The sequence below is a fragment of the Coccidioides posadasii genome, chromosome 1 (assembly GCF_018416015.2).
Source record: "Coccidioides posadasii str. Silveira chromosome 1, complete sequence".
In the NCBI taxonomy this organism is placed as follows: domain Eukaryota; kingdom Fungi; phylum Ascomycota; class Eurotiomycetes; order Onygenales; family Onygenaceae; genus Coccidioides; species Coccidioides posadasii.
This window is the reverse complement of record NC_089407.1, coordinates 6,889,861-6,913,959: the sequence shown is the minus strand read 5'-3', so window position 1 is coordinate 6,913,959 and position 24,099 is coordinate 6,889,861. Positions and strand designations below refer to the sequence as shown.

Below are 24,099 nucleotides of genomic sequence, written 5' to 3'. Positions count from 1 at the left end.
GCCGCTACCGGCGCTAACCCTAAACAGGCTAATGCCGTTCCAGGCCCGATAACGGAGGGGCCCTAGCCCTAAGCCCTAACTAGGCCTGAAAAGGACACCGAGTGTTCGCCGGGCTGCTTTCTGTCTGCCATACGGGAGTAGTTTTTCGACTCTAAACGCTGCGACTAAATATATAACTAGGGGGATTTGGGTCTGGGATGTCTGGTCCGTGAGAGAATGCTGTCGTGTCGAGAAAATATCGCCTGACGGCTTGCAACTTTCAAGGTACCAGCGCAGAGGTCAAAAGCATATGAATCCGAGGCTATGCTATGCGGTATGTGTGCTGGAGCAATTGGACTTTGATGCATATTAAGAGCGACCTCAAAAGAGCATCCTGGAAACACAACCACGAGTAATACTCTGCCGTGACATCACACCAGCGATGACAGCGGTCACGGCGAATCGGCATTTTACCCGGAACACATGCTCTGATTGGCCAAATCCACGAAACTTGTCTAATTCGAGCGGCTGGCCCATTGTCCCCGATCACGGCAACTAGTTATTGCTGGCCCGTGGCGATGACGGGACGAACGGGGTCCTCAACCAGCCGCAGAATCCCAGAGCTGGTGGTTGTGACTCAGACAGGCCAGAGTCCTACAAGAACAATACCTGGAGACCTCAATGTGGATATTCCTCGAAGAGAGATCAAGACCCGTCAGTTTCACCTGTGAAACCAGGCTTTATTTCGCTCAGCGGTGCTTCTCGTACAACTTCACCGTGGGTATCCGCACCCACTCAATCCCATAATTTCTTCCGTTTCTGCGGTTCACTTTTGCTTAGAGCCGTGGGCCTAAACCAAGGCTAAAAAGCCAAAAGTCTGCATTTTGTTCATAAAAACTCCCGCATGTAAATATTTCCCCGGAACCATATCGCTCTCATAGCAACGGTGGCCGGCACTCCCTGTGCATACATTGGGGATTAGTTGGACATATCCTCCCAGCGCAGTACGAAACCATCAGTATACTCACATAACCACATCCTCTTTCATTCCCACAGGCATATTTGCTTGCAAGACATGGCACCAATGCAACCAGACAGTCAGTTCTCGCAGCTGACAACAGCACCGCACGATGAGGTATTTGCTCTCATGGGTGCGTTCAGCGCTGACCCGTGTCCGGACAAGGTGAGTCTGGGAGCCGGTGTATATAGAGACAACGAAGCGAGAAGTTGGAGGTTACCCACCGTAAAGAAGGTAAGTCCGTTTCGCTCCAAAGCTGCAACTATATGAAGAATATGAGCTGAAAAGAAATTCCTCCAGGTCGAGCTGCAACTCCTCGACGACCCGACGTTCGACCACGAATATCTTCCCATCGCGGGCTACCCACCGTTCATTGAACTTTCCCGGGATCTTGTGTTCGGCGGAGCAGACTCGCCTGTAGACAAGGACCAGATTGCCAGCTTGCAGACCGTCTCTGGTACTGGAGCGAACCACATCGGCGCTCGATTCCTCGCGGATTTCTTGCCTCCCCTCGTCCACGGAAAGAAGCGAAAGGTCTGGATCTCCGACCCAACATGGGTCAACCACCACCTCATCTGGGAACTCGTGTCGTCAGGAACGACGGGAAGCCCCGTGGAACGCCGCACATATCCATACTACCATGCGCCCACTCGAACGCTGGACTTCGATGGCATGATTAACGTCCTGGAGAAGGACGCTAGCAAGGGAGATGTCGTACTCCTCCACGCGTGTGCACACAATCCCACCGGTATCGACCCAACCAGAGCCCAGTGGCACAAGATCGCAGATCTTTGTGAGCGCAAGGGCCTGTTCCCGTTCTTCGACTCCGCATATCAGGGGTTCGCTTCTGGCGACCTAAACAACGATGCTTGGCCCATCAGAGAATTCGCTTCACGCGGTATGGAACTCTGCGTCGCGCAGAGCTTCAGCAAAAACCTCGGCCTGTACGGTCAGCGCGTGGGCGCGTTCCACCTTGTGTGTCGCAGCGCCGATGCTGCAGTAAAGGCAAGATCGCAAGCCATGGAGATCCAACGAGGAGAGATTTCCACTCCACCAGCATATGGTAAAAGAAATTAACTCTCCCTCCCTCCAAACGACAGCAAAAATGGATGAACTAACTGGGAGTTCTAATTTTCGTAAACAACCACAGGTGCAAGAATCGCCGCTGCCGTGCTCAGTGATCCAGCCCTCCGAGACACCTGGAAGCAGGACCTTATCACGATGAGCAGCAGAATTAAGTCCATGCGACGCGCCCTGTACGACGAGCTCAAGCGTCTCCACACCCCGGGAACATGGGAGCACATCATCAACCAGATCGGCATGTTCTCCTACACGGGCTTGACCAAGGAGCAGGTTCGAGTCCTGCGTCAGAAGTATCACATCTATATCCTTGATTCGGGCCGCATCTCAATTTCTGGATGTACGTTGAACCAAGCTTTCCCAAGCTGTGTACCATGCATTTGCTTTTCTTTTTCCTTTTTCTTATCGCTTTCTTTTGCTACGAGCCCTGCAGGGTCTGTGGTTCAAGAGTCACACACCCCGCCTGCTGTGTTCCCATACAATCCATTTCTAAACTGCACCATAAACCTACCACACAGTAGGGCTGACTCCTGCTACAGTAAATACCAGTAACGTCAAATACGTCGCTCAGGCTTTTGACACCGTCGTACGAGAGTGTCCCGCTGCAAATGGCAAGCCGCACGATCCCTGAAATGGTGCAACATTTGCAGACCCGATATCACAAGTATGTTATGACAACCAAGTAAATAGCGCTAAGATCCTTTTTTTTTTTTTTTTTTTTTGGGGTATAAGTATACTCCTATACTCCTGATATGTCCTCTGTTGGGTTGTCAGTCTCTATTCTGTGACATCGATGTTGATATCTGTGTATGTTATTCACTCTGTAACTAATGTACGGCTCGCGCTCCCATTCAATACTAGAGGAACTATGATTATGTCTAGGATGTCACCTGAATGTCCAAATGAAACTTAAGAATGGCTATCAACGCGCCTACCATACCTCGAGCGATGTTTCTTCGGTCGAAAGAGCTGAAACAGGAAAACTGGCTACTTATTTAGTCTTGTAAAAGCCACGCGGAATAATTTTGCCGCATGAAAGTGAAGCACTGGATATCTTGTCCAAGAGCAACTGACAGTATAATGGAAAAACCCAACACAACCCCACCCAGAAAGGTAAAAAGAAAGAAAAGATACAAGAGCCTGACCTGCCCAATACTGCCTATTAGTAGCAGCTCGACAAGAAATAAAAATCAAAGGAACACCGTAGTAAATATATGCAAAGGAGCAACAACGCCCTGGACACGGCAAGGGCATGATCAATAGACCGGTCTCCCTTCATCCCACTTCTTCATCTCTCGACTTTCAGAAACCTCCTTCGCGGGCCCCCCTGTTTCCGATGGTAGCAATGAGAACCGGACTCTCGAACCCTCTGGTCGATGGGTCGGGGATTCCAACTCTCCGCCAATTGCCTTGATACCCCCAATCCATTCCCAAACCCTCGACACATCTCCCCCACGTCCTTCTCGCACAGCTGCTCGCACGTTTGCATTTCCCTCCACAATCCTCTTGACTCGATTCCAAAGCTCTTCCCGCCGACTTCTCTTCAGTTCATCTCGTAGAACATCGTCACGGAGTTGCCCGACCGAAATCCAGGGTTCCAGTGCCTCTCCACGAGCATGTAACGCGGCTTGTGTCGCCAAGCGATCGAGAGTCATACTGACCAGGGACGGAACACGCGCAGCATCGGAACGTTTAGCGAGAATGCGAGAGCGCACATATCCAACAGCAGATATGGAAAACGCTAAAAAGAGAATAGGGAGTCGATATGCGAGGAGAGAGAGTCTGAGGTGCCGCTTGACGGCGCAGACGAGGGAGAGTTTTGCGAGGGATGACGAACTAAACGTGATGATCTTGGCTGAGGCTGGGCTGTGTATGCGTGCCCGTTACTGTTAGTTGCAACCGCAATGTCAGATTGTCAATAACGAACATACATCCCAGCGGATTATACATATCTAGAGGGTCTGCCAACATACGAGGCGTGATCTCTGGGAATAATGTATAGTACCACCAGAAGAAAAACAACTTACCCTTTCGTGGCTGTCATCACCTCCTCCCTACCAGTAATTTCACCAAGAGCTCCCCTCCAAAGTTCCTCAAACTCTTCATCGCTCATTCCCTTCCGTTTGGATTTGCTAACTCGTTGCTTTAGTTCGGCGGCCGTCATCTCAGGAGAGGTGACTTCCTTACTACCATCTTTGCCCACCTCTCCACACTCATATTTGGCCCTCTGTTCTCTCAATTCATCAACAGCCTTGTCTGTAACGACCTTGACCCGGCGCAGTTTGTCACTGTCCGGTTCACATGTTGGCGGCAGAGGAATAAAGCCTGCTAGAGACAATGGGTGTGGTTTCAGGACAAAATCTTGCTCGCAGGTAGCTTGCAGACCGGAGTAGCAGAAGGCATGTTGTGGGCAAGGTTCGCATTTTGGCTCTATTACGGAGGCCCATTCGGGAACCTTTGTACCTTCAAGAGACCAGTGTGGCTTGCCAACGCCGCAGTACCCTATTTCGATTTTTTCCTTCCTCCACCACATGCCAATGGCGGATAGCAGCGTAACAATCACGAACCATGACACAGCTTGTGTTCCCCCTCCTCCCCGCTTCGCGGGTTTTCTTTTCACAACTGGCTTTCGGGGTGTAGCTTGTGCTTGCGTCAAAGCGAGCTGTTCATCAGGGGTAAACTCTTCTCCGGGCTCCAGATCGTCTTCTTCAGACTCCTCTGCCTTCAAAGACCTAAGGCCGAAAACAGGTGCGTCAAATGTTGATCTGGTTGGTACCCTGACGCCGTCCTCTTGCTTTAGACTAGGAGAGGCTAAGAACTCGCTCTTCCGTTTCCTCCTTTCATCCGCTGCTGCTCTGGCTGGTGTGGAGTACCTTGGCGTACTCTTCCGTCTTAGTTCACTACTAACCCCCCGAGCACGGGGGGTTTCCACCGGCGATCCACTCTGGAAGGGATTATCATCCGTAAAGACGCTGGCACTTCGAGTTTCATACTTCACCGGCACAGCCGTTTCCTGAAGAGACGCCGTGGATTCATGCGGTGTCGGATATGCTTCGCTCTTTCTTAATTTCCGCCCTGTCGTCCGAGGAGTAGCTTCTATCGCGGTCATATCTTCACCGGTTTCTTCGGTGTCAGACGCACGTGGATGTTTGGCAGCTGACCTCGTAGTTCTTCTCCGGCTTGTAGACGGTGGTGGGATATTATCATCAACCTCGACAGTGGATTGTCGAGTACTGGGCCGTGATTTGCCTCTTCTGGTTGACGGCGTTGCTGGCGGGGCTTTTGAACGTCGAGTCTTGCTTTCATCCTCTCCCATACTCTCTTGACTACTGGGCATGTCGATTATACCTTCACTCGTTCTCTTGATGCGATCTCGTTGGCGCAAGAGCTGCTTGGCCTTGGGTAGGACCTCGGATTCCACGATGCTGATGAGCTGCGCCTTCTTTGCGGATGTCGGATAAGGAACGTCATGGCTCACAAGGATCGATCGAAGCCGCGGTACGGTTAAAGAATTGAGGTCGAAGCCTGGCATCAGATAGGCGAGCTCGTCGCCACTGTCGAAGCTAGACATGGCGGGGATCGCGCAATGTGGCCTAATAGACCCTGAGGAAGTTTGGGCGATCGCCGGTTAGTAAAGAAGCAGGGCGTCCCTCACAAATTTGCTTAGTAAATGTGATTGAAATAAAAGCTGGATTTGTGCGCTTCGGAGTCGAATGAGAGCAGGGAACGAGTTCAGATTGCAGCGTTGGCGAGTTTTTGGCAAACACAGTAGCGTGGTATCCAGGGCAACAGGTTGGAGTGGAGTCCAATGGACACCCTCAAACCAACGCAAATGACAGAATTCGTTCGAAGATGAAACCGGTCTCAATAAAGCTTGAAATAACTAGCAGGTGATATGTGGGAGACACCGGTTCTCAGAAAGCGAGGAGACGGACACTGGCAGCTCGGGGCGGAAGTTGGCCTTAACAAAGGCGCTAACTTGAGCGTGATTTTTCGTCAACAAAAAATCAAGGCAACAGCGCCACCAGCCACTTTCAAAGACCCTGGCGTTCGATTCACCGCCACAATCGAACGCCACGTGGCTAGAACGTGCGGTGCCAAGACTTTCGTCCTATCTCAACGCTAAGCCGCATCTCAACCGCTTTGTAGCGCTCTTGTTGCACTGTACTGCTGGAAGAAAGGCATGGGATGTCTTTTGATAACCAAAACGCTTTTTACGTCGACATGTCATTCAATATAAGCATCAAGATCCTAAATTACATGACCCAAGAAAAATGAGGCAAAAATTCCGTAAAACAACCATATGTCTAAAGACACCAATCTCATAGACAAAAATGCAGGAAACAACAAATATACCACAAGGTATATGCAAGAAGATTATCTCCCTGGGAATGCTGACACAAAAAAAGCCGACCCATCAGAGAACGCCGGTCCGAGCTTTCCAAAAAAACAAAGTGTGGGACAGCTGACTCCGGCCAGGCCCATGTCGCCAATAAACACAAATCCTAGTGTCATAACCGGTCCAAACCAGCCAACGGGGAAAACAGTGAAACATCAGAGGTGATGGAAGGGTTACATTTCTCTGAAACACATAACATCACTGTCCTCAGAGCAATTCTCACAGCTAAGATCCACAATGGTGGGCGTAGACGATGTTTGATCGTTGCCTAGAAAAACCGCGCGATGTATGGGGTTGCCATTTGGAGATGGTGGAATAGATATGCTGGAATTCACAACGTCGATCTGTTCTTTCAAGGCTCTAAACTCGGCTAGCTGAGCCTGAAGCTGCTTGATAAGTTCGATCATGGGAACAGCATGATCCTCAAGGCTATCGCCAGGTCTAAAAGGCCGCATCATGTGCCGGATGGCAAGGGTGTTCGTACATGTCTATACCACGTTAGAGAACCACATAGAACAAAATATATGAGCTGACATAAATTTACGTACCTCAATACGAGCGACCTGGTGTTCAAGGAGGTTCAAAACAGAAGCATCGGTGATCTCACCGCCACGAGCTTTGATCGCATTAATCAAGTTGATATCAGGCTCTATCAACGTCGACGCATTCGGATTTTCCAAAGCACTGCAGAATGCCTCTAGCCGAAGTGATATTTTCATCAACCGCCAAAACTGATCTGCCTCGATATTAAGTTTCGAGTTCCGCCCTAAAGTTCCGGGCACGGGCATTTCGTTTCGCTCCTCCGACAGATCGGGTTGATAAGCTAGGCGGCCGGCTAGCGAATGCGGGTACATCAAATACACAAATTCCGGATTCTCAAGACCTTTTAATTTGCGCTCGCCTAGATCCTTGACCTCAAAGCCCTGAGTGCTGAGCTGATAAAGATCATTTCGGATGGAATTGTTCAAGAGTTCATCAGGCCAAGCGTCTTCTGAGCCTGTTGAACTGCTTCGCTCGTAATCCGCGAAAGCTTCCAGCGTCCGCTGAATTTCAGCCACAAAGTCCGATGAGACAAAGATCTGGCCGCCATCTGCCACTGCTGAAATACGCGACGCACGGTTGACCATAGGCCCGAAATAATCCATACGCCCCGTCACGGGATCTCTTTCACATACAGGCTGACCCCAATGCATGCCCATTCTCACCGATAGCCCACGATATATTCGATTACCCTCAGCATCAAATCGTTCTTTGCAGGCCGGAGAATCGAGAATCTCAGTGGGCCAGGGAGCGTCCAGCAACTGAGTCTGGCACGCGAAGCACCACAACAATGCTGCAGTTGCGGTGCTAAAAGAGACCATGAACGCGTCTCCTTCGGTCTTGACTTCAAAACCACCAGTCAAACTGAGCTGTCGTCTGAACAATTCATTATGTATCTGAATCGCAGATCTCATAGCAATGGGGTAGGTTTCCCATAGCGAGGTAGATTTCTTAATATCGGTAAACACGATAGCCAGTTCTCCAGTCGGTGCTTCCACACGATCCAACCTCGCTAGCCTTGAGTCACTTGGTGCATCACGAGGGCGTTTGACCCTCTTGCTGGTGAGGAGTATGCTATCATCGGTCAACGGAGTGGTTGGGCCCATAGGGATATTGGCGCTCCTCGTAAACTTGTTCCTTTGACGTCGCTTCAGGTCACTCACGCCAGCGATCATTACCATTAGTTTATTACTTGCACCGTAAGACATGGCTAAATCGCGGATCTTCTGAGATGCAATCATCAAGTCGGAGCGCTCCGCTCGTGCAACATCAACTACAACGTCAGGAGTAACATAATCCCATAATTCTCCTGACGCCATAATTATCATTTCGTCTTGAGAGGTCAACGTCACTTTCAAAGTGTCTGGTGCAGCCATTACAGCGGGAATCATGTGGAAGTAGCCGAACGCACGCGAGACGGATAAGCGGTCGTTCAGCTTTCCATTTCTGGAGACATATCCACCAGCTTTCCTTATGCGTTGCCTCTCCGATGTTTCAGCTGGGTCGTGGTTTCGAGTGAGAAATTTGTGCTGGCCATTAGACTGCACCAAAACAGCCTGTGCATTCCCCACGTTAGCAACAAAAAGGTCCATATTTCGAAGATAGAGTATTGTCGCAACGGCGCCGGACCGCACGTCATCCTGGTTGAGAACCTTTCCGATGCCAGAAACCCGGTCCCAGTGCCGAGACTCCCTTTCGTCCAAGGATTTGTGTGCCGCTGTTGCCAAATCCTTGTTGAGCGCCAAGAATGCCCTTCGCAAGGCATCGTCTGCTTCTTCATCTTTGTACGTTCGTAGTTTATTCAACTCACTTGCAAACGTCGAAGGGAAATTTTCATGTAAGAATTTAGCAATTTTCGACCCCCCACTTAAGGATGAATTGCCATCGAACATGCCAATGATGGCTTCCATCGAATTTCCCCTGAAGCGCGGGACCACCATATCAATCATAGAAAGATGTTCATTTTTACCAAGGGTGTCAGCCACTCCGTAGGAGATCAACCCTGAAGCTGATGCCGACGTGCGAACGCGCCTATCTTCCGTCTCTTCGGGAACGTTCTTGATGGTAAGCGTGACGTCCATCAGCCCGAGCACTCTAATGTAGCTGAGGGAATTGAAATTTGTCAAGTCTGTCCCATTGATATTGCCGACACCAGATGCATATGACGAGCTCGGTTTGACCTCAAATCTCTTGTTCCCAGAGAAATTGAGATATCGAAGGTTATGGTTCCAATTCCAATTCCAATCATATGGCCAATTTGAAACGTTATACTTCAACGAATTGCTGCCGACATCCAACACTGCCAGTTTATTGATCTTGCAGAGCTCAGCGGGGAGCACCTGGAACTTATTCGCATTGAGATAAAGTGTCTTGAGGTTGCTGGATTCTTCGAGATCATCAGAAGGTAACGCACTAAGCTCGTTCCCAGAAAGATGCAACTCCGAGAGAAACTGTAAGCGTCTCAAAACACCTGGCGGGAGCTCTGTCAATTCGTTATATGACAGATTCAACACCCTTAATTCGGGTAATAATACGAGTTGGTGGAAAAGATCATCTTCCAGCCTATTATCCGCAAGATATAGCTGCCTCAATGAGCCAGCAAAAGTGCTCGACATCCTCTGGGAAAATGTAGAATCCTTTCTGGATCCATCAGTTCCCGATCGAGACGCCACAGACTGTTGCCTGCCACCAAGTGATGTGACTGACAGCTTCCTGGGAGCATCAGGAGGAGGGCTTCCCGCACTGAGATAACCTCCAGAAGCTTGACTTGGTCTTCGCGCCTCAAACCCTTCCAATTTTCCAAGCTCCTCATAACTAGGAGAGCCATATAGACCGGGCGTTGATGCGGAAGTCCCGTTAGTCTGAACTTCGGCCGTTGGGAGTTGTGGAGGGGAAGTTGCCGGCTTTGGAAAAGTGTCAAGAACATTGGACGAAACATTTAGAATCTCGAGCCGGAGACAGTACCAAATTTCCCCAGGGAGCCTTTTCAAATTACACTCCCTCAAATTCAAAGTTCTTAACTCAGTTAGGCATCCAATAGTTGGTGGCAGCTGGGATAAGGGGTTTTTCGCCATGGTGAAATGTTCAAGCCTGCGGAGATATCCAATATATGGAGATAATGTGACGAAATGGTTTTTATTAAGGTATAATTTCATCAAATTCGGCATACTGGTGAATAAAGTATCCTTGAATTGCACAAGCTTTGCTGAAGCGATGTTAAGAGATTGTAGTGTAGGCACAGGGGCGGTAAGATGGAAATCTGTTACGGGACAATGGTCCATCACCAATGTTCGCAGTTTGACGAAGGAGCCGTAAAACGAAGAGACGGAATTATGGCCTATGAGAAGGGTTTCCAGTCGAGGCAACTGTGTGAGGTTGTCAATCCCTGTAATGTCATTGAACCGGGCATCAATCTCTTTCAGATTCACAAGGAGCTTGAATGTCTCTCCGAGCTCTCCGGTCAACGCATTGTTGGTGACCCAAAGTCTCTCCAACGCTTGTAGGCGCCCGATATTCGATAGCTGGGTGATCTGGTTGAAGCTTATGTCCAGGTCCACCAGCGACTCCAAGTTGCAGAGAAATTCTGGGAAATACTGGAAGTTGTTGGATGAAATGTTCAGGCTTCTGAGCGACGGAAAGTCACCAAAGTAAGAAGGCAACGAGGAAAGCTTGTTATTCGCCATCTTCAAGCTCACAAGTCCACGTAAATTATGCAGCTCAGCGTGCTCCAATTGCTCCAGGCAATTGTTTGAGATATCCAGATATGTCAATCGATTTGCCAAACTAAAGCTGGCAGGTAGACGCCACGCTTCGTTGCTCATGAACTTGATTTCGCGCAGGTTGATACAGCTCTGAATAAAGTCCTTGGGAACGTCGAGCGCTAGGTTCCTCGACAAATTCAGCGATATGATCTCCGGCGCTTTTTTATATAATTTAATGGGAATCGTGACAAGACTCTTGCTTTGGAGGTCGAGGTGGCTGAATTTCTGATTCTCATTAAACGCTAATTCCGAATCAAGACTGGAATATATACCCAGCTTCGTGGGGAGGAAGGTGAAGCGGACAAGGTAACTATTATCTTCTCGTCCTATATCTGCAACTCGATCGGAAGATTGGTATCCGGCTTGTTCGAGAAGCCGTTTCTGCATAAGAATCGGTCTCTCTCCATGATCCAATCTCCTGGAAAGGTCATTCTTCCGCATTACTATATCGTAGTTGTTCAAATCATCTTGAAGGAAGGACTTGCGACCAAGCATTTCAAGAATCTCAGTGACAGTAGTATTGAGACCGGCAGATAGCGTGGCAAAAGTGGAATCGATTCGAAAGACACGGACGCAGTAGGGATGGCCATCCTCATCCACTGACAAACTCGCATCGTCCTCCGCCAGCTCAGGAAGCCGACTAACGATGTCGTCGCTTGGCTTTTTCACTGCCCAACTCTCTGGAGCGTGCCAGTCACCAGCGGCAGGCGTGTCGAGAACGGTTCGGAAGTTTTTGTCAGCGTGGTCAACGCCAGTGAAAATACCTCCGGTGTCTGTCGGTGACCCGGGACGTGGTTTTCGGATAATGCCTTCCATATCACCGAGATTGGTATCCAAAAAGACCCGTTCCCCTTCAAACATCTCGCGCTCGTGTTTATCGGCGTCTTTACTTGGCCCACTATCATGAGAAAATGGCAATCGGCCATGTCGCAACTTACTAGGGCCAGATCTGCCGTAAGGCTCCTTCTTTCGATCATAATCAATATATTCCCATTGCCTTCCAGGCCCCATAGCCTCGACACTTCCATTCCTGGAGCGCGATCCTGGGGACATCTCGGCTCTTAGGCGCTTCGATCCTTTCAGGGGTTCTTGCAGTATACTGGAAGAGCTTGGGAGGTGTTTTAACAAAGAGACGCCTTGGCCTTTTGGTCTTCGTATCTTATCGAAAAGGGATCTTTTAGGAGTGGGAGCGCGGGGTGAGAGCTGGCCTGGGTCACGAAGGCCAGCACTTTGGGCACTAGGAGTCGGGCTGCTCGAGCGGGCGCCAAGGGTCGTTGTCGACATGCTCATAGGAGTTGAAATACCCAGGGCGTGATCCTTCAATGTGCGCGAAGGATTGAGATTTTCGCGGCTCGTGGATGGTCGAGAAGAACCAGCACTACTTTGATCCTCTTTGCTAATGTTATGGCGGTGTCCCGGGAGATGGAAACGATGCCTTGGCCGCACGGTGGCGTTGCTAGCTGTATATCTCGCGCTAGATTCTGTAGGCTCCTCGCGCACAGGAGCATCTCCAAGCTGGGGGATATCACTGAAGTCTTGGAATTCCCAGGGGGTAACTTCACTGGAAGGAAGGGGTGTTCGAGGTGCGGAGAGGCTGGGGGAAGGCCGCCGCTCCAGAGTATTGGCGGAATTCAGCGAGTTGTGCCGATCCCGGCTATGAACGATGCTAGGAACCCGGTTCGATATAGATCGCTCCATAGATGCGCCATCCTGATATTCCTCACCAAAAAAGCCTTGTAACCGCTTATGAAATCGCGCACTGCCCGTAGACCTTGAACCTCCACTACTACCGGTCGCGATACTCGCGATTGAGGGTCTTCGGCCACCATCATCATAAACCAAGTCAGGCGAATTGCTCGCAACGGAATGCGAAGTGGTTGGACGAGGGGATGGGGAAGTGTCATCGAATTCAGACGAATCATTGAAAAACGTCCCGTGATTAGCGCTAGTCGGAGGCGGGGACGACGGAGAAGGGGGTACGGCATGAAGAGCAGGGGGTTTAGGACGGTTGCTTGCTGACGAAGGATTATTTCGCGGCATTGTGCTCACAGGATAATCGGATGTACCTAGTACAGCAAGAGCTTTTCTGTTGCTTTGAAACCCGTAGGGAGATCGCCGATCTGTTGGCGATACATCGGGGGATCCGGAGAGATAAGGAGCATGCGGGACATCGTCAAATACCGATGAAGGACGTCGTGAACCAGAATGCGACCTGCTTGTCATGGCGCTCAGGTCAGCATGACTGAGCTTCCAAAGGGTTGGTTCCTCCTCAATGATGAAACATTGAAAGGAATACAAAGATTACCCCTGCAGCACGTGGGAAAGAGGCAGTAATGGTCAAAAGAGCAAGGAAACAGTCTAAGCAACTGTGATCTTCAAGAGCCTCGCGCTGAAACTCCGTGTGTCGCCGGCGTTTCGTCCGAAGGCGCGGGGAGATATCACGTCCAGGTAAGCATCAAAGGCGGAGTGTCTAATACACACCTGTTCTCTGTTCCCATCTGCTGGCCGTGGGAAGGATTATTCCGGCCACCTCCAGATAGTCGATTCTGTCTCAACGTGTCATGAGACTGTCGACTACCAACGCTGGAGCTCTCAGACCCATGTCTCACAGCCTGATATCGCTCCCGCTGGCGCGAGGCCATATATTTCTAGCGAGCCGACGCAGACTCGCGCCAGCTCTGGAGGGGAAAAGGCCGGGCTCGCTCTCACCACACGATGTCTCGTATTTTAGACTCCTGTTGTCCAAGTTTCGCGCAAACGCAGATAGCAAGCAGACGAAGGTAGAGATCCGGGATCGCGAGACGCCTCAAAACTCGATGGGATGAAATCTCTGCGCGCAGGGCGGAGGAGGCTCAAAGGTAGGGTAACTCGTCGGTTCGGAACTACTCGCGTATGAACGTTTGGTTATGTATGTCGTTGCGTACTTTTGGGAAACGCTCGGCCGCTCCACGACCTATTAAGCCGCAACCCAGCAGGGATCAGGTCCAATCTGATGGGATGAAAGGCCACAACCTACACAGCCCGAGAGCCATACGCATCGCAGGCGACAAAGTATCAGGAAGAGTTTATTCCAGACGGCCAGGTATCGATGGCGACAAGGACGCAAGAGGCAAAAAAAAAAAAAAAAAAAATAGATTAGATAAATGGCGCCAGAGGCGGGAGGTCGGATGGGAGGGAAAAAACAGATCAGTTCCTGGTTTGGGGGGTGACGCATCGATGAGGGCGACCTTAACACCCCATGTCGTCGAACGAAACCACGAGGGTCTTGGGGGGGGGTTAGCCACGGGTGAAGTCGAGTGCGGTCAATCGCCTCCCTGCGTCAAGACAAGAGAAGCGAAGATTAGATGGAAAAATGCCCAATGGCATAATTAGGACCGAGAATAAAAGCATAGACTGGTATATTAGGGTACAAGGGATACTTTTCGACAAAACTGTCCCCCTTGTGTTCTTTTTTATTAAGAAACCCCCCCGGTCTTTTGTGATTTGTAACTGAACCCGTCTGCCGTCCGTTCTGCCCTTGGGGGAATGACGGTTACATGGCGAGATTTAGTTCGCAGCGCACGGGCCACCTAACCACCGCCTGCACACGCTGGGCCGCGGAACGTGCGCTCGCTGTGCTGCTCCTCCACGTTGATTTGCCAATGCCTGCCAGTTCAGGGCGACGGGGGGATGCCATCACAAAAAGAAAAGCTCGCAAGGCCTTGGGTACTACGGCATAGACTGACGATGCCTTGGTCGAAGTGCCGTCGTTTTGACGGATTCCCTCTATACTGATTACTCCGTTTGTTAACTTTCCCGTGTCCTCGCCATCCAGAGTACTTTCTCGACGCGAGGGCATTTCCATCGACCCACCGAGATTTTGGGCCTTTGCTCGCTAGTATTAAAACAAAAAAAAAAAAAGAAAAAAAGGATAATCTCTATTTCAGAACGGGAAGAGTCAGTTCCCGCAATCGTCAGTGAAAATGTAGGACGGCAACAACTCGCATGATTGAAATGTAGGATGGTGTGCATGATTCTATGTTTGTATATTCCGGAATATGTACAGAGGATGTACTTGATAAATATCTCTTTACGCTAGATTCAAGCTTCAAGGCCCTAGGAAAAACAAAACAAAAAAGGGAATCATCTTGACGATTCGTTAGTGGTCATGTTAGGTCTATCCACCGCCTCTAGAACTCTTTTTCAACACATGTTTCTTCGTATTACTTTTTCATGTCCAATTTTTCCATCGCATCCTCAACTCCAGCCCCAACAGCAACTTTGCTACTTTCTGGCCCTTCAACGGACCCATCGGGCTGTGCAACCACGTTCTTCGCTGCCCCCGGGTGTCTCGAGCCTTTGTCCTTTACTTTCTTCTTTTTCTTCTCTGGTTCTGGTGGGGGAGGATAGGCTTTCTTTGTGACTTCTTGCCACACAGAATTTGCCTGGAATGAGGCTTGGATGGGTGCGAGGAGATTATTAAGAGCACTCGTCACAGCAAACTTCAAGAGTTGCGGTGTAAGCTGCAGGTTCAGTTAGCCTCCAGGACCCCCATTTGTGAGCGGAAGAGAAAAGAAGATTCACGCGGAAAGAAAAACTCACCTTATCGGCTCTGTAATCTTCCTTGAGTGATTCAATATTATCGTAAACCAACGGCCCACCTTCCTCCTCACTTCTGTCAACGGTAAATTTACCCTTTCCTTCCGGATTCTCCAGCGCGCTCACGGGGAGTAAGACGTATTCGACGAAGCTCACAATCCCGTTGCCCTCTGTTTCTCTCGGTGCAGCAAACGCCTTCTTTAGCTTCTTCTTCACCACGTCTGGAGTGTCCAGGATATCAATTTTAGAGTCCGGGTCGGACGCGGACATCTTTCCGCCCGCCAACCCAGGAACCATCGGATTCATCAGATGGGCCCGCTCCTTGTATCCCACACGCGGCAGTGTTTCCATCGCGAGCGTGAAGATCTTTCGCTGATCAACTCCACCAAACTGCGCATCCACGCCCAGATGCTCTTCATCCAGGGCCTGCATCAGAGGATAGATAAGGCCCGATAGCGGAGCATTATCTACCTGCTTCACCACTTCGGCACCAGCCTTCTTCGCATCGTGCTCTGTCACCACGCTACTCAGACGAAAGAGGTCCATGGTGTACTTGGGCGATAATTGGTAGGAGCTGCCGAGCACGAATTCAAGCTTGTCTGTCGGGACATGGACAGCTTCGAGCAGGGCCGTGATGGAATGGCGATAGTACTCCGCGCGGAAATTGACCAGTTCGATTGGGGCTTTGAGGTTGTCAAGGAAGCCATGGATGTCAGCAAGGAGAATCTTGATATGGCAGCCCGCTCGGAGGAAATGGGCAAGTTTAACTATCGGGACCAGGTAGCCCAAATGAATTCGGCCGGTCGACGCAGTACCTGAATGAGGACAAAACCACACATATGTCAGCAACACAGGACAAGGCCATTGTGTGGTCGAGGATTAGATCCGAGGGGAAGAAAAAGAAAGAAAAAAAAAAAAAAAAAAAGAGAGAGAGAGAGAGAGAGAGAGAGAGAGAAGAAGGAGGGAGGGGGGGGGGGGGTTTGTTGACTCGGAGAGGACCGTTGACTCACCCCAATAAATGACGGGGGCTCTGTTTTGGCGAATAATTATATCTTCGAGAATCTCCGATTTTAAAACCTCTTGGAGATTCAGCTTAATCAGGTCAAGCTTCTCTTGCGGCGATAGTTCTGAACCCATGGCTGCTGTGGTGATCTTTTCAGTTGTTTGGCGGCTTCACGGCGGGGTTCAGAAAACAGTCTTTTTGTCCGCAATCGCTGAGGCTGACTCAAGGGCGGGATGGGCTCAGCTTGATATCACGTGATAACTGGCTGCTCCTGAATTCGCAATGCAGAAAACAATCTTTTATGTTTTTGGTGCTACTTGTGTTACTCTCCGCACATTGCCTTTGTGGAAGGGCAGCATAGCAAAAGTAGACTATCTAGGGACAGAGTAAGTTCAGAAAGGGGGGAAAAGAAAACTCGAACCTTTGCTTGTGGCGTGCGGCAAGGGCCTTTTTCGGATGGTTCCTGGAATAAAACTTTTCGCGGAAGCAACTCAACAGCAAAGGATTGCCACAACCACGAAGCTGATAGACTACCGCTCGTACAGAGCAGAGTCAACATGCTGTGCATGTCTTGGGCGGAAAGGCGCCTGTGTCAAAGAGGGTTCGAATGTGATATTGCAACAAGCCATTTCTTGAGTGCCGACTCGGCGACAGAGCACGCGGGAGGATGCATAGGATTGGGAGGGAAAAGAGACTTAGATATGTAGGTATGGAGTACGGAGTACAGGATTCCATACTCAGCTCCGTACTCTGTACTCCGTAGCCTGCAGCCGTCCACCGTCGGAAAGAAGTGCAACGGACAAGCTGCAAGCGAAAGAGAGGCTCAGAGTGTCTCACTTCCATGTGTGACTCGGTGACAGCTCTGTGCTCCCAGCCCTACAGCGGTTCCCACGCCACAGCAGCGCAGAAGCGAGTGGGTCTTGGCGGGTGGGCTCCTTCAGCCAATAGAGTTGCTAGATCGGCTGGAAGCACTAGAAAAGTGGCTGGGAGAAGTGGCTGGCAGCCGAAGCTTGGTTGAAACTCAGCCAATCAGCCGTCACCGCAGCCGGGTTGCCGGGCGAGCAGCAAGTTCGCGTGCCTGGCGAACTGGCGTGAAACGGCTGACAGAGAGCGTGATGTGTAGCAGAATGGCCATTTTTTGGTTGTTGTTGTTGTTGTTGTTGCAAATTACTGTTGCTGAGTGCTGCCGTTGTTCAACCTGCATGGCTCCGGTTGTGATGAAGAAGTTGGCCGGGATGAGATCATGATCAGCAGCTGACGAGTCCTGTGTCCTAATCCCTGGCCCGGTGGATCATGGGGGGAACATGTCACGACAAAGCGCACATCCATTGGGCCGCCTGACACCTGTTGCAGTATCTTCCAGAGCACAGAAAAGCCAAGCAGGAGTTACTAGCGCGCAGATAGCTGGTGGGTACGGTATCCGATCTCCCCTGTCAGTACAGAGTACATAACACTCTTGTTACCCGGATAACCCGTCGCTTACTGCTGTTGTTGCTCTGGCAATTGTTGCGTAGCAGCAGATAGCTTTGCAGAACATCACGGCAGCACAAGGAAAAGGGGGGTCGTTATTTTTGGAGTGTCAATGTCTCAGCGGCGTCCAGTGGCGTCAAGCGATAAGGTCACTCCCGGAAGGCTGGCAGACGGTCGCCCCGTGATTGGCGGTGCCCCAGCTCCAGGCCCAGCCCAAACACCCCCGCCCGTTGCCGTCGCAGTAGGATTTTGGCTGGTGACACTCGCGGAGAAAGAAAACTACACTATGCGATCGGGGTGGATACGCTGCACCCACCGACGGCTTTGCTCGTCTTCTTAAAGAGCCCCCCGACCGCCCCCTTTCTTTTTTGTCTTATTATTTCATTCTCTCATCTCTTCCTCTTTAACACCTTTACCCTCTTTCCAGCATCCCAACTTCCATCCTTTCTGGTTGTTGCTCCTTCTTCTACACCCTCCTCTCACGCCAATTCCTCGGTGCGGGTAGCGGGATCTTCTCGGCCTAGGCTTGGCTCTTCCTGTCGCCACCTCGTCCTCATCCTGCTCCTCAAGACAGCAGTAATGAAGCTTACTGCTTCAGCTGTCGCAGCCTTTGTGGCTGCTCCGCTCCTCGCAACCGCCCAGACATATACAAAATGTGATCCAACAAAGCAATGTAGGTGGCATGGCGCCCTCCCGCACCGCGCATAGCAAACACTGACTTCTATCTTCCAGCCTGCCCAGCGGATCCCGCCCTGTCGGGAACTGCTACTTTTGATCTGAAGAGCCCTTCTGAGCGGTTTACAGAACTGGGGAAGCCTACATACAACGATGAGGGAGTCTCTTTCACAATCAACAAACAGGGTGATTATCCCACAATTCAGTCCAACTTCTACATCATGTTCGGACACTTCGAAGTTGAAGTGAAAGCGGCTCCTGGCAGAGGCATTGTCAGCAGTGTGGTCATGCAGTCGGATTGCTTGGACGAAATCGACTGGGAATGGATTGGTGGGAACAATGGCCAGGTTCAAAGCAACTTCTTTAAAGAGGGCCGCAGCAACGCTTATGACCGCGCTGTCTGGCATCCCAACCCAGGGAACCAGGATGGCTTCCATAAATATGCGGTCGACTGGACTAGTGAACGCATTGAATTCTACCTCGATGGTGAAAAAATCCGCACCGTGACCCCCAACGATGGTAACGCTAGGGGTAATTATCCCCAGACGCCCATGTTCATCAAAATAGGCATCTGGGCTGGAGGCGATCCCACCAACGGCAAAGGGACAATCGGTAAGTCCCGTTCTTTCCCGGATCATAGATGAGCATCGGCCCCCGTGCTGACGTTGAATTAGAATGGGCTGGTGGTGAGACCGATTTCAGCGCAGCTCCCTTCACTATGCAAGCCAGGAATATCGTGATCACCGATTATTCCACTGGCAAAGAGTACCGCTACGGGGATCGGAGTGGAACCTGGCAGTCCATTGAGGCAGTGGACGGTGAAGTCCGCAGCTCTGGAAGGCCTGGTTCAGGTCCAGAGGTAGGGTCCTCAGTTCCTCCAGCCGAGAAAACCGCGTCACCTTCAGGACACAGTGTGCATCCATGGATCCCTCCTAATCCTACCACGACACTTAGCACTGCAAGAGAGTCAATAACAGGAATTGCAGGGCTTCCCAGCAGTTGGCTAGTCACCGATGATGGGAGACCCACTTCGCCGAGTACGGCTTCTGTGAGTGAGCAACGCCCCCAGTGTGATCCTTTATTTTTTCCTCGTATCTTTGGTCTCGGATTATTTGACTAATATTACTACCTTGTGATCCCGTAGACGGCTTCCCTTACCACATCATTATCCTCGCCTTCCTCTCCGGACTCACCTTCCTCTGGTGGGCCTGATGGCTCTCCTCAGCCAACTGGCACCAACGGACAACCAGATACGGGTAGAGGCTCCAACCCCTCTGCTACGATAGCACCAGAAAACTCATTGGCGCATATTTCGAGCCCTTACCACGGGCTCGCCGCCATCTGCGGGATCATAGGCTTAGTCGTGCTCTTGTAATCAGATGCAAGAGTTCGTGGCCCCCATTGATCCCAAGAGTTAGGTTTCAAACGTACATTCGAAAAGGATGACACGTATAAGACAATGAATGGATATGATGAACGATATATCAAGGGAATGCTCATTGGAGTTCGGCTCGGTTGGTGGGGGGGGGAGGGGGGTCTCGGGCGTAGAACCCGGTTTATAACGGAGTTGTGTTTTGTTAATTTTTTGGGAGTGAACATCGGCTGACATGTTTTGCATAGTCGCCTTTTTTTTTTTTTTTTTTCTTTCCCTTCCGCCTCAAAAAAGGCCTCCTAGTTCGGTAGGGTGGAAGGTGTAGTTGTACGGCATTTGGCTTACCACATTTTTATTCTTCTTGACTCTCCTTTTTACAGTCGCATTAGACGAAATAGATGTCAGGGATAGCCTTGACAGATACTTATTAATTTTATGAATGTGTTAAGTTCGTAACAGACTCCTTCATGATTAACAGTGTTGCAGATAGTAAACTGTTATGTAAGTAACCACAATGTTCTTTGCAGTCGCATATGAAGAATTGTACTCCAGACTGCATATATGCATGTCTCATGAGTTTATGGATTGCACTGCTAAGTCATGATCAAGAGGGATATTGGCCAGATGCAACGAGTATCTGATACCTCTCACTCTCATGAAAATAGGGCAAACAGCGCATTAATTCTGACAGGCTCCAAGTTCTCTTTGTTGAATCTCAAAAACTCATCAGCCTCTATAATTATTTCATAGTCTGATAGGAGAAGGCGTTCATTAAGTCTACTGGGCAACTACTATATCACCATGTACGACGATGTGCAACCGGAAATAAGAACCCTCCTGTTGAGTGTTGAGTGGGTTGGTTTTGATCACACTCCATAAGTTTCGCCTTGCATCCACGGCGGCTTCTCTCGCTGTTTTCGAAGAAATCCACCGGAGCCACAGCGCCATTTCGGTTGAAACGGTCAAGTTAAGACATCAGGCCATTTTGGGCAAAGCAAGGGCTCATGCATTTTCTAACGGCAAGTATTCCACAGAATATAGAAAGATTAAGTTGGATTCCTCGAGCATTGCACGGTTGTGGTAGCATAGAAACTGTTGCGTCGCTCCATTTCTATGTGCCACTCTCTACCCCGTGTAGCAGGTAACTAACTAACTAGTTGACTAGCTAAATAGCTATCGCTCGTCACCTCTGCTTCACACAGATACGGTTCGAGCTACCAGCCTACCTCGCCGAAGTTGAAAATAAAAGGATTTCTATACACACTTGTGCTACAAAAGGAACGTTAGTTGTTGAAGCAACAGATTCCTCTTAAGCCATTAATTCTTGCTTTCTCAAAAAGCATTTGCACTCGGTTGCACTATCTATATGCCGGGCGCTATTTGAGAAGCCATTGAAGGACGGCTGAGAGAACCCATGCGCCCAGCTGCGACTGGTGCCACAGATATCATGCGATGTGGAATGATTTTCCCGGCGAGTTGATATAATTTTGGCCTGTTGATTCCCGCCCGAGTGAAATCTGTCTTGATCCTGCAGTGATGAGGTTTCTGAAGTTTGTCTTACCTCTTCAGTGCTGAAAATTCGAAACGATCAAGATCCCCCGACGGAATGGTTAGTTCCAGATTGACTGTGCAATGCTTGACATGCAGGAAGACGGGGGTAAGTGTCTCTTACTCGAATCTTCACTCCTATAACTAGCTTCTTGACATGACAAAAGAAGATGTTCATTATCGAGTTGCCATTACTCACCTATAACATGAAGTACGGGTAGCATGTGCTCAAAGAGTATGTACATACGTACGGAGTACATCCGACAGAAATAAATGCAATCATATACACATCGGCATTAAGAAAATCCAAACCCGTCAAGGGTCGGACGAAAAAGGGAAAGGATACCTAATTGTGAATTACTCCTCCTTTTTCACAAAAACACAATCCAGTCTCTGGCCTGGACTCAAAGTAACATCAAACTTGAACTTTGGATCTGTCCCTGGCTTCGGTGCTCCCACGCCAATGATCTCAGGGTAATGCTGGAGGATCCTGGTGACAGTGTACCCCATCTCAATCGTTGCAAACTGCTGACCCAGACAGATTCTCGGCCCGCCGTTGAACGGAATGAAATGCCATGGCTTTGGCTGCCAGCCCGATACCCAGCGCTCTGGGTGGAACAGGAGTGGATCGAAGTATGGCTGTAAGGTCTTCTCGCCTGGAATAGGTGGTGGCGGGTAGAGATCTCTGCGACGCTGCATGGCCATGGTCGAATACACGATTCGAGTGTCGGCGGGTACACCGATGGTGGATTGGCCGTCTGAGCCTCCACCACGCGGAAGAGTGGTGTCGACGAGGGCGTGGCGAACGTTAAATGGAACGACGGGATAGAGGCGCATGGTTTCATTCAGCACGGCGTTGAGGTATTTCATTTCTTTGAGCTCGGAATACGTGGGCTTGCGGTTGCCGCAGACGGTTTCGATTTCATTGCGGAGTCTCTGCACGACTGCGGGGTGCCGGGAAAGCTCGAAAATGCAGAAAGAGAGTGTGGCTGCTGTGGTGTCACGACCGGCGAGAAGGATGGCGACTAATTGGTCGCGGAGAACGGTTGGGTCACGGGTGAACCGAGCGAGAGCATGAAGGAACGTATCCTTTTTGGAAAGTTTGTGATCAAGCTCCTCGGGAGTGAGGGCACGGACTTGTTCAATGAATGGCTGCATAAAATCGTCCATCTTCTTGAGGTTTTCGTGGAAGAGCTTACGTGACAGAAGTGGACTCAGAGGTCTAAAATGGATGTTAAAACTAGAATGAAGGGCGAATCCTAGAACCGCAGAAGGGACGAAGAACATACCCAGACCTAAAAATAACGGATTGACGATGAAGCACATATTGGAATGATTCCGCGAATGTGGTCTTCGGGTTGTCCAAGCTGTCGACGCTCTGACCCAGAAGATAGTCCGTGGCAGCGTCCAAAGTAAAGCGGAAGAACAACGGGCCAACATCGACGACTTTACTCCCATCTTGATTCGCGCCACCACCAAGCAACGGAATCAACTTGTGGATATGCTTTTCGAAGATTTCAGTGTCAACGATCCGATCTCTCGAGAACATGGGGCGAATCAACTGCCGGGATTTCGACCAAAGCTCGCCGTCCGTGGCAAAAATGCTATCCCCCAGGAAGTCCCTCCACTCTTCGTGAAACCTTCTCCCTTTGCCATAGTCGGCAAATTGGCCAGTGAGCACTGCTTTGATATTGTCCGGATCGATAGTGAAAAGGCTGCGGGAATAGCAGCTAAATTTGACCTCAAAGGTCGAAAGTCGGCCAGGACCGGTATATTTGGGAACCTCGGTCATCTTAGTCCAGAACTCGAGATCCTTCTGCTTGCCGGCAGCCTTCATTGCCCGATAGATGAAATCAGCGCCTGCACTGGACGGTTAGTCTTCCTCGGCGGAACGATATCTCGGACAGGGGGCTACGTACCCAAGGGAAGATAAGTCCTTACACGCGGTGCCTGTGGCCCTAATTTCTGGATGCGCCAATCGATTTTTAAATCCAAGATAAATAGAAAGGTAGCGAACAGGCCCAACGCAATCAGGACTGCCTGTCCAGGCGAGACTGCGGTAACCAATTCTTCAAGCATATTGTCCGACCCGATGTCCCGCTCTAGCTCAGGTCTTGCTTTCCTCCTGTCGGGTAGTCAGGTTCCAAAAACGGTGGCTTTTCAGTATTGCAACATCCACAGAGCTGATACTTGTAGGATGTATATGCAGATATATATATATAGTCTGATCGAGACCGGGTGGTAATGCCACGGACAAGAATGCGCAGACTGTGTATGATCCCACAGCGATTAGGGGAAAAAAAAAAAAGGAAAAAAAAACGAGTATATGTACGATATAATATGTATATACGAAGGGGACAATATGTATATTCAGAAGTCTCGCGACAAGGCGGTCATCGATGTTTCACGGAGTTTTCGGTTACATCGACGGGCTCCGTTTTTCAGGTTTCAGTGAACGTTTCGGAAGGGATAGGCCAAAACCGAGGAACCGCTGAGCTATGTCAGACGGCCGTGCCTCAATCCCCAGTCAATGAACAAAGGAAACACGAATGTATGTGCAGATACGATGAAGTTCTCTGTATAGAGGAAGCCACCACGGCCTGTATATACAGAGGTCGACGTGGGGTGGCCTGCCGGTTTTCCGACGGAGAGGGAAGATGACGTGGGAATAAACGA

The 24,099-nt window shown here is 50.1% G+C and overlaps 6 protein-coding genes across 7 annotated transcripts; 2 read left to right on the top strand and 4 right to left on the bottom strand.

Moving 5' to 3' along the window:
- Positions 1 to 844: 844 nt before the first annotated feature.
- Positions 845 to 2,941, top strand: D8B26_002061 (uncharacterized protein). The gene is made up of 4 exons (XM_003066003.2): positions 845 to 1,231; positions 1,298 to 2,060; positions 2,148 to 2,417; positions 2,617 to 2,941. The coding sequence occupies exons 1-4, from the start codon at positions 1,055 to 1,057 to the stop codon at positions 2,706 to 2,708; spliced, it is 1,302 nt and encodes a 433-aa protein (XP_003066049.2). The 5' UTR covers positions 845 to 1,054; the 3' UTR covers positions 2,709 to 2,941.
- A 115-nt stretch (positions 2,942 to 3,056) lies between these two features.
- SRC1_1 (inner nuclear membrane protein enriched at telomere/subtelomere region) lies at positions 3,057 to 5,975 on the bottom strand. 2 transcript variants are annotated; one of them, XM_066123718.1, is made up of 2 exons: positions 4,105 to 5,975; positions 3,057 to 3,963 (listed from the first exon to the last, which is right to left on the bottom strand). In XM_066123718.1, the coding sequence occupies exons 1-2, from the start codon at positions 5,646 to 5,648 to the stop codon at positions 3,819 to 3,821; spliced, it is 1,689 nt and encodes a 562-aa protein (XP_065979793.1). In that variant the 5' UTR covers positions 5,649 to 5,975; the 3' UTR covers positions 3,057 to 3,818. The 2 variants fall into 2 exon arrangements, with proteins under 2 accessions (XP_065979793.1, XP_003066048.2); XM_003066002.2 differs by having other exon boundaries at positions 3,057 to 3,943.
- A 674-nt stretch (positions 5,976 to 6,649) lies between these two features.
- On the bottom strand, positions 6,650 to 13,000 carry CYR1 (cysteinyl-tRNA synthetase; the record flags this gene model as incomplete). Its single annotated transcript, XM_003066001.2, has 2 exons — positions 6,650 to 6,964; positions 7,025 to 13,000. 2 exons carry the CDS (start codon positions 12,998 to 13,000, stop codon positions 6,650 to 6,652), a joined length of 6,291 nt encoding a protein of 2,096 aa, XP_003066047.1.
- A 1,775-nt stretch (positions 13,001 to 14,775) lies between these two features.
- D8B26_002058 (uncharacterized protein) lies at positions 14,776 to 16,540 on the bottom strand. The gene is made up of 3 exons (XM_003066000.2): positions 16,366 to 16,540; positions 15,359 to 16,170; positions 14,776 to 15,279 (listed from the first exon to the last, which is right to left on the bottom strand). Exons 1-3 carry the CDS (start codon positions 16,490 to 16,492, stop codon positions 14,980 to 14,982), a joined length of 1,239 nt encoding a protein of 412 aa, XP_003066046.1. The 5' UTR covers positions 16,493 to 16,540; the 3' UTR covers positions 14,776 to 14,979.
- A 1,662-nt stretch (positions 16,541 to 18,202) lies between these two features.
- On the top strand, positions 18,203 to 20,284 carry D8B26_002057 (uncharacterized protein). Its single transcript, XM_003065998.2, has 4 exons — positions 18,203 to 18,501; positions 18,561 to 19,115; positions 19,178 to 19,551; positions 19,648 to 20,284. The coding sequence occupies exons 1-4, from the start codon at positions 18,408 to 18,410 to the stop codon at positions 19,876 to 19,878; spliced, it is 1,254 nt and encodes a 417-aa protein (XP_003066044.2). The 5' UTR covers positions 18,203 to 18,407; the 3' UTR covers positions 19,879 to 20,284.
- A 1,305-nt stretch (positions 20,285 to 21,589) lies between these two features.
- D8B26_002056 (uncharacterized protein) lies at positions 21,590 to 23,968 on the bottom strand. The gene is made up of 3 exons (XM_003065997.2): positions 23,343 to 23,968; positions 22,713 to 23,283; positions 21,590 to 22,645 (listed from the first exon to the last, which is right to left on the bottom strand). The coding sequence occupies exons 1-3, from the start codon at positions 23,500 to 23,502 to the stop codon at positions 21,781 to 21,783; spliced, it is 1,596 nt and encodes a 531-aa protein (XP_003066043.1). The 5' UTR covers positions 23,503 to 23,968; the 3' UTR covers positions 21,590 to 21,780.
- Positions 23,969 to 24,099: the final 131 nt, after the last annotated feature.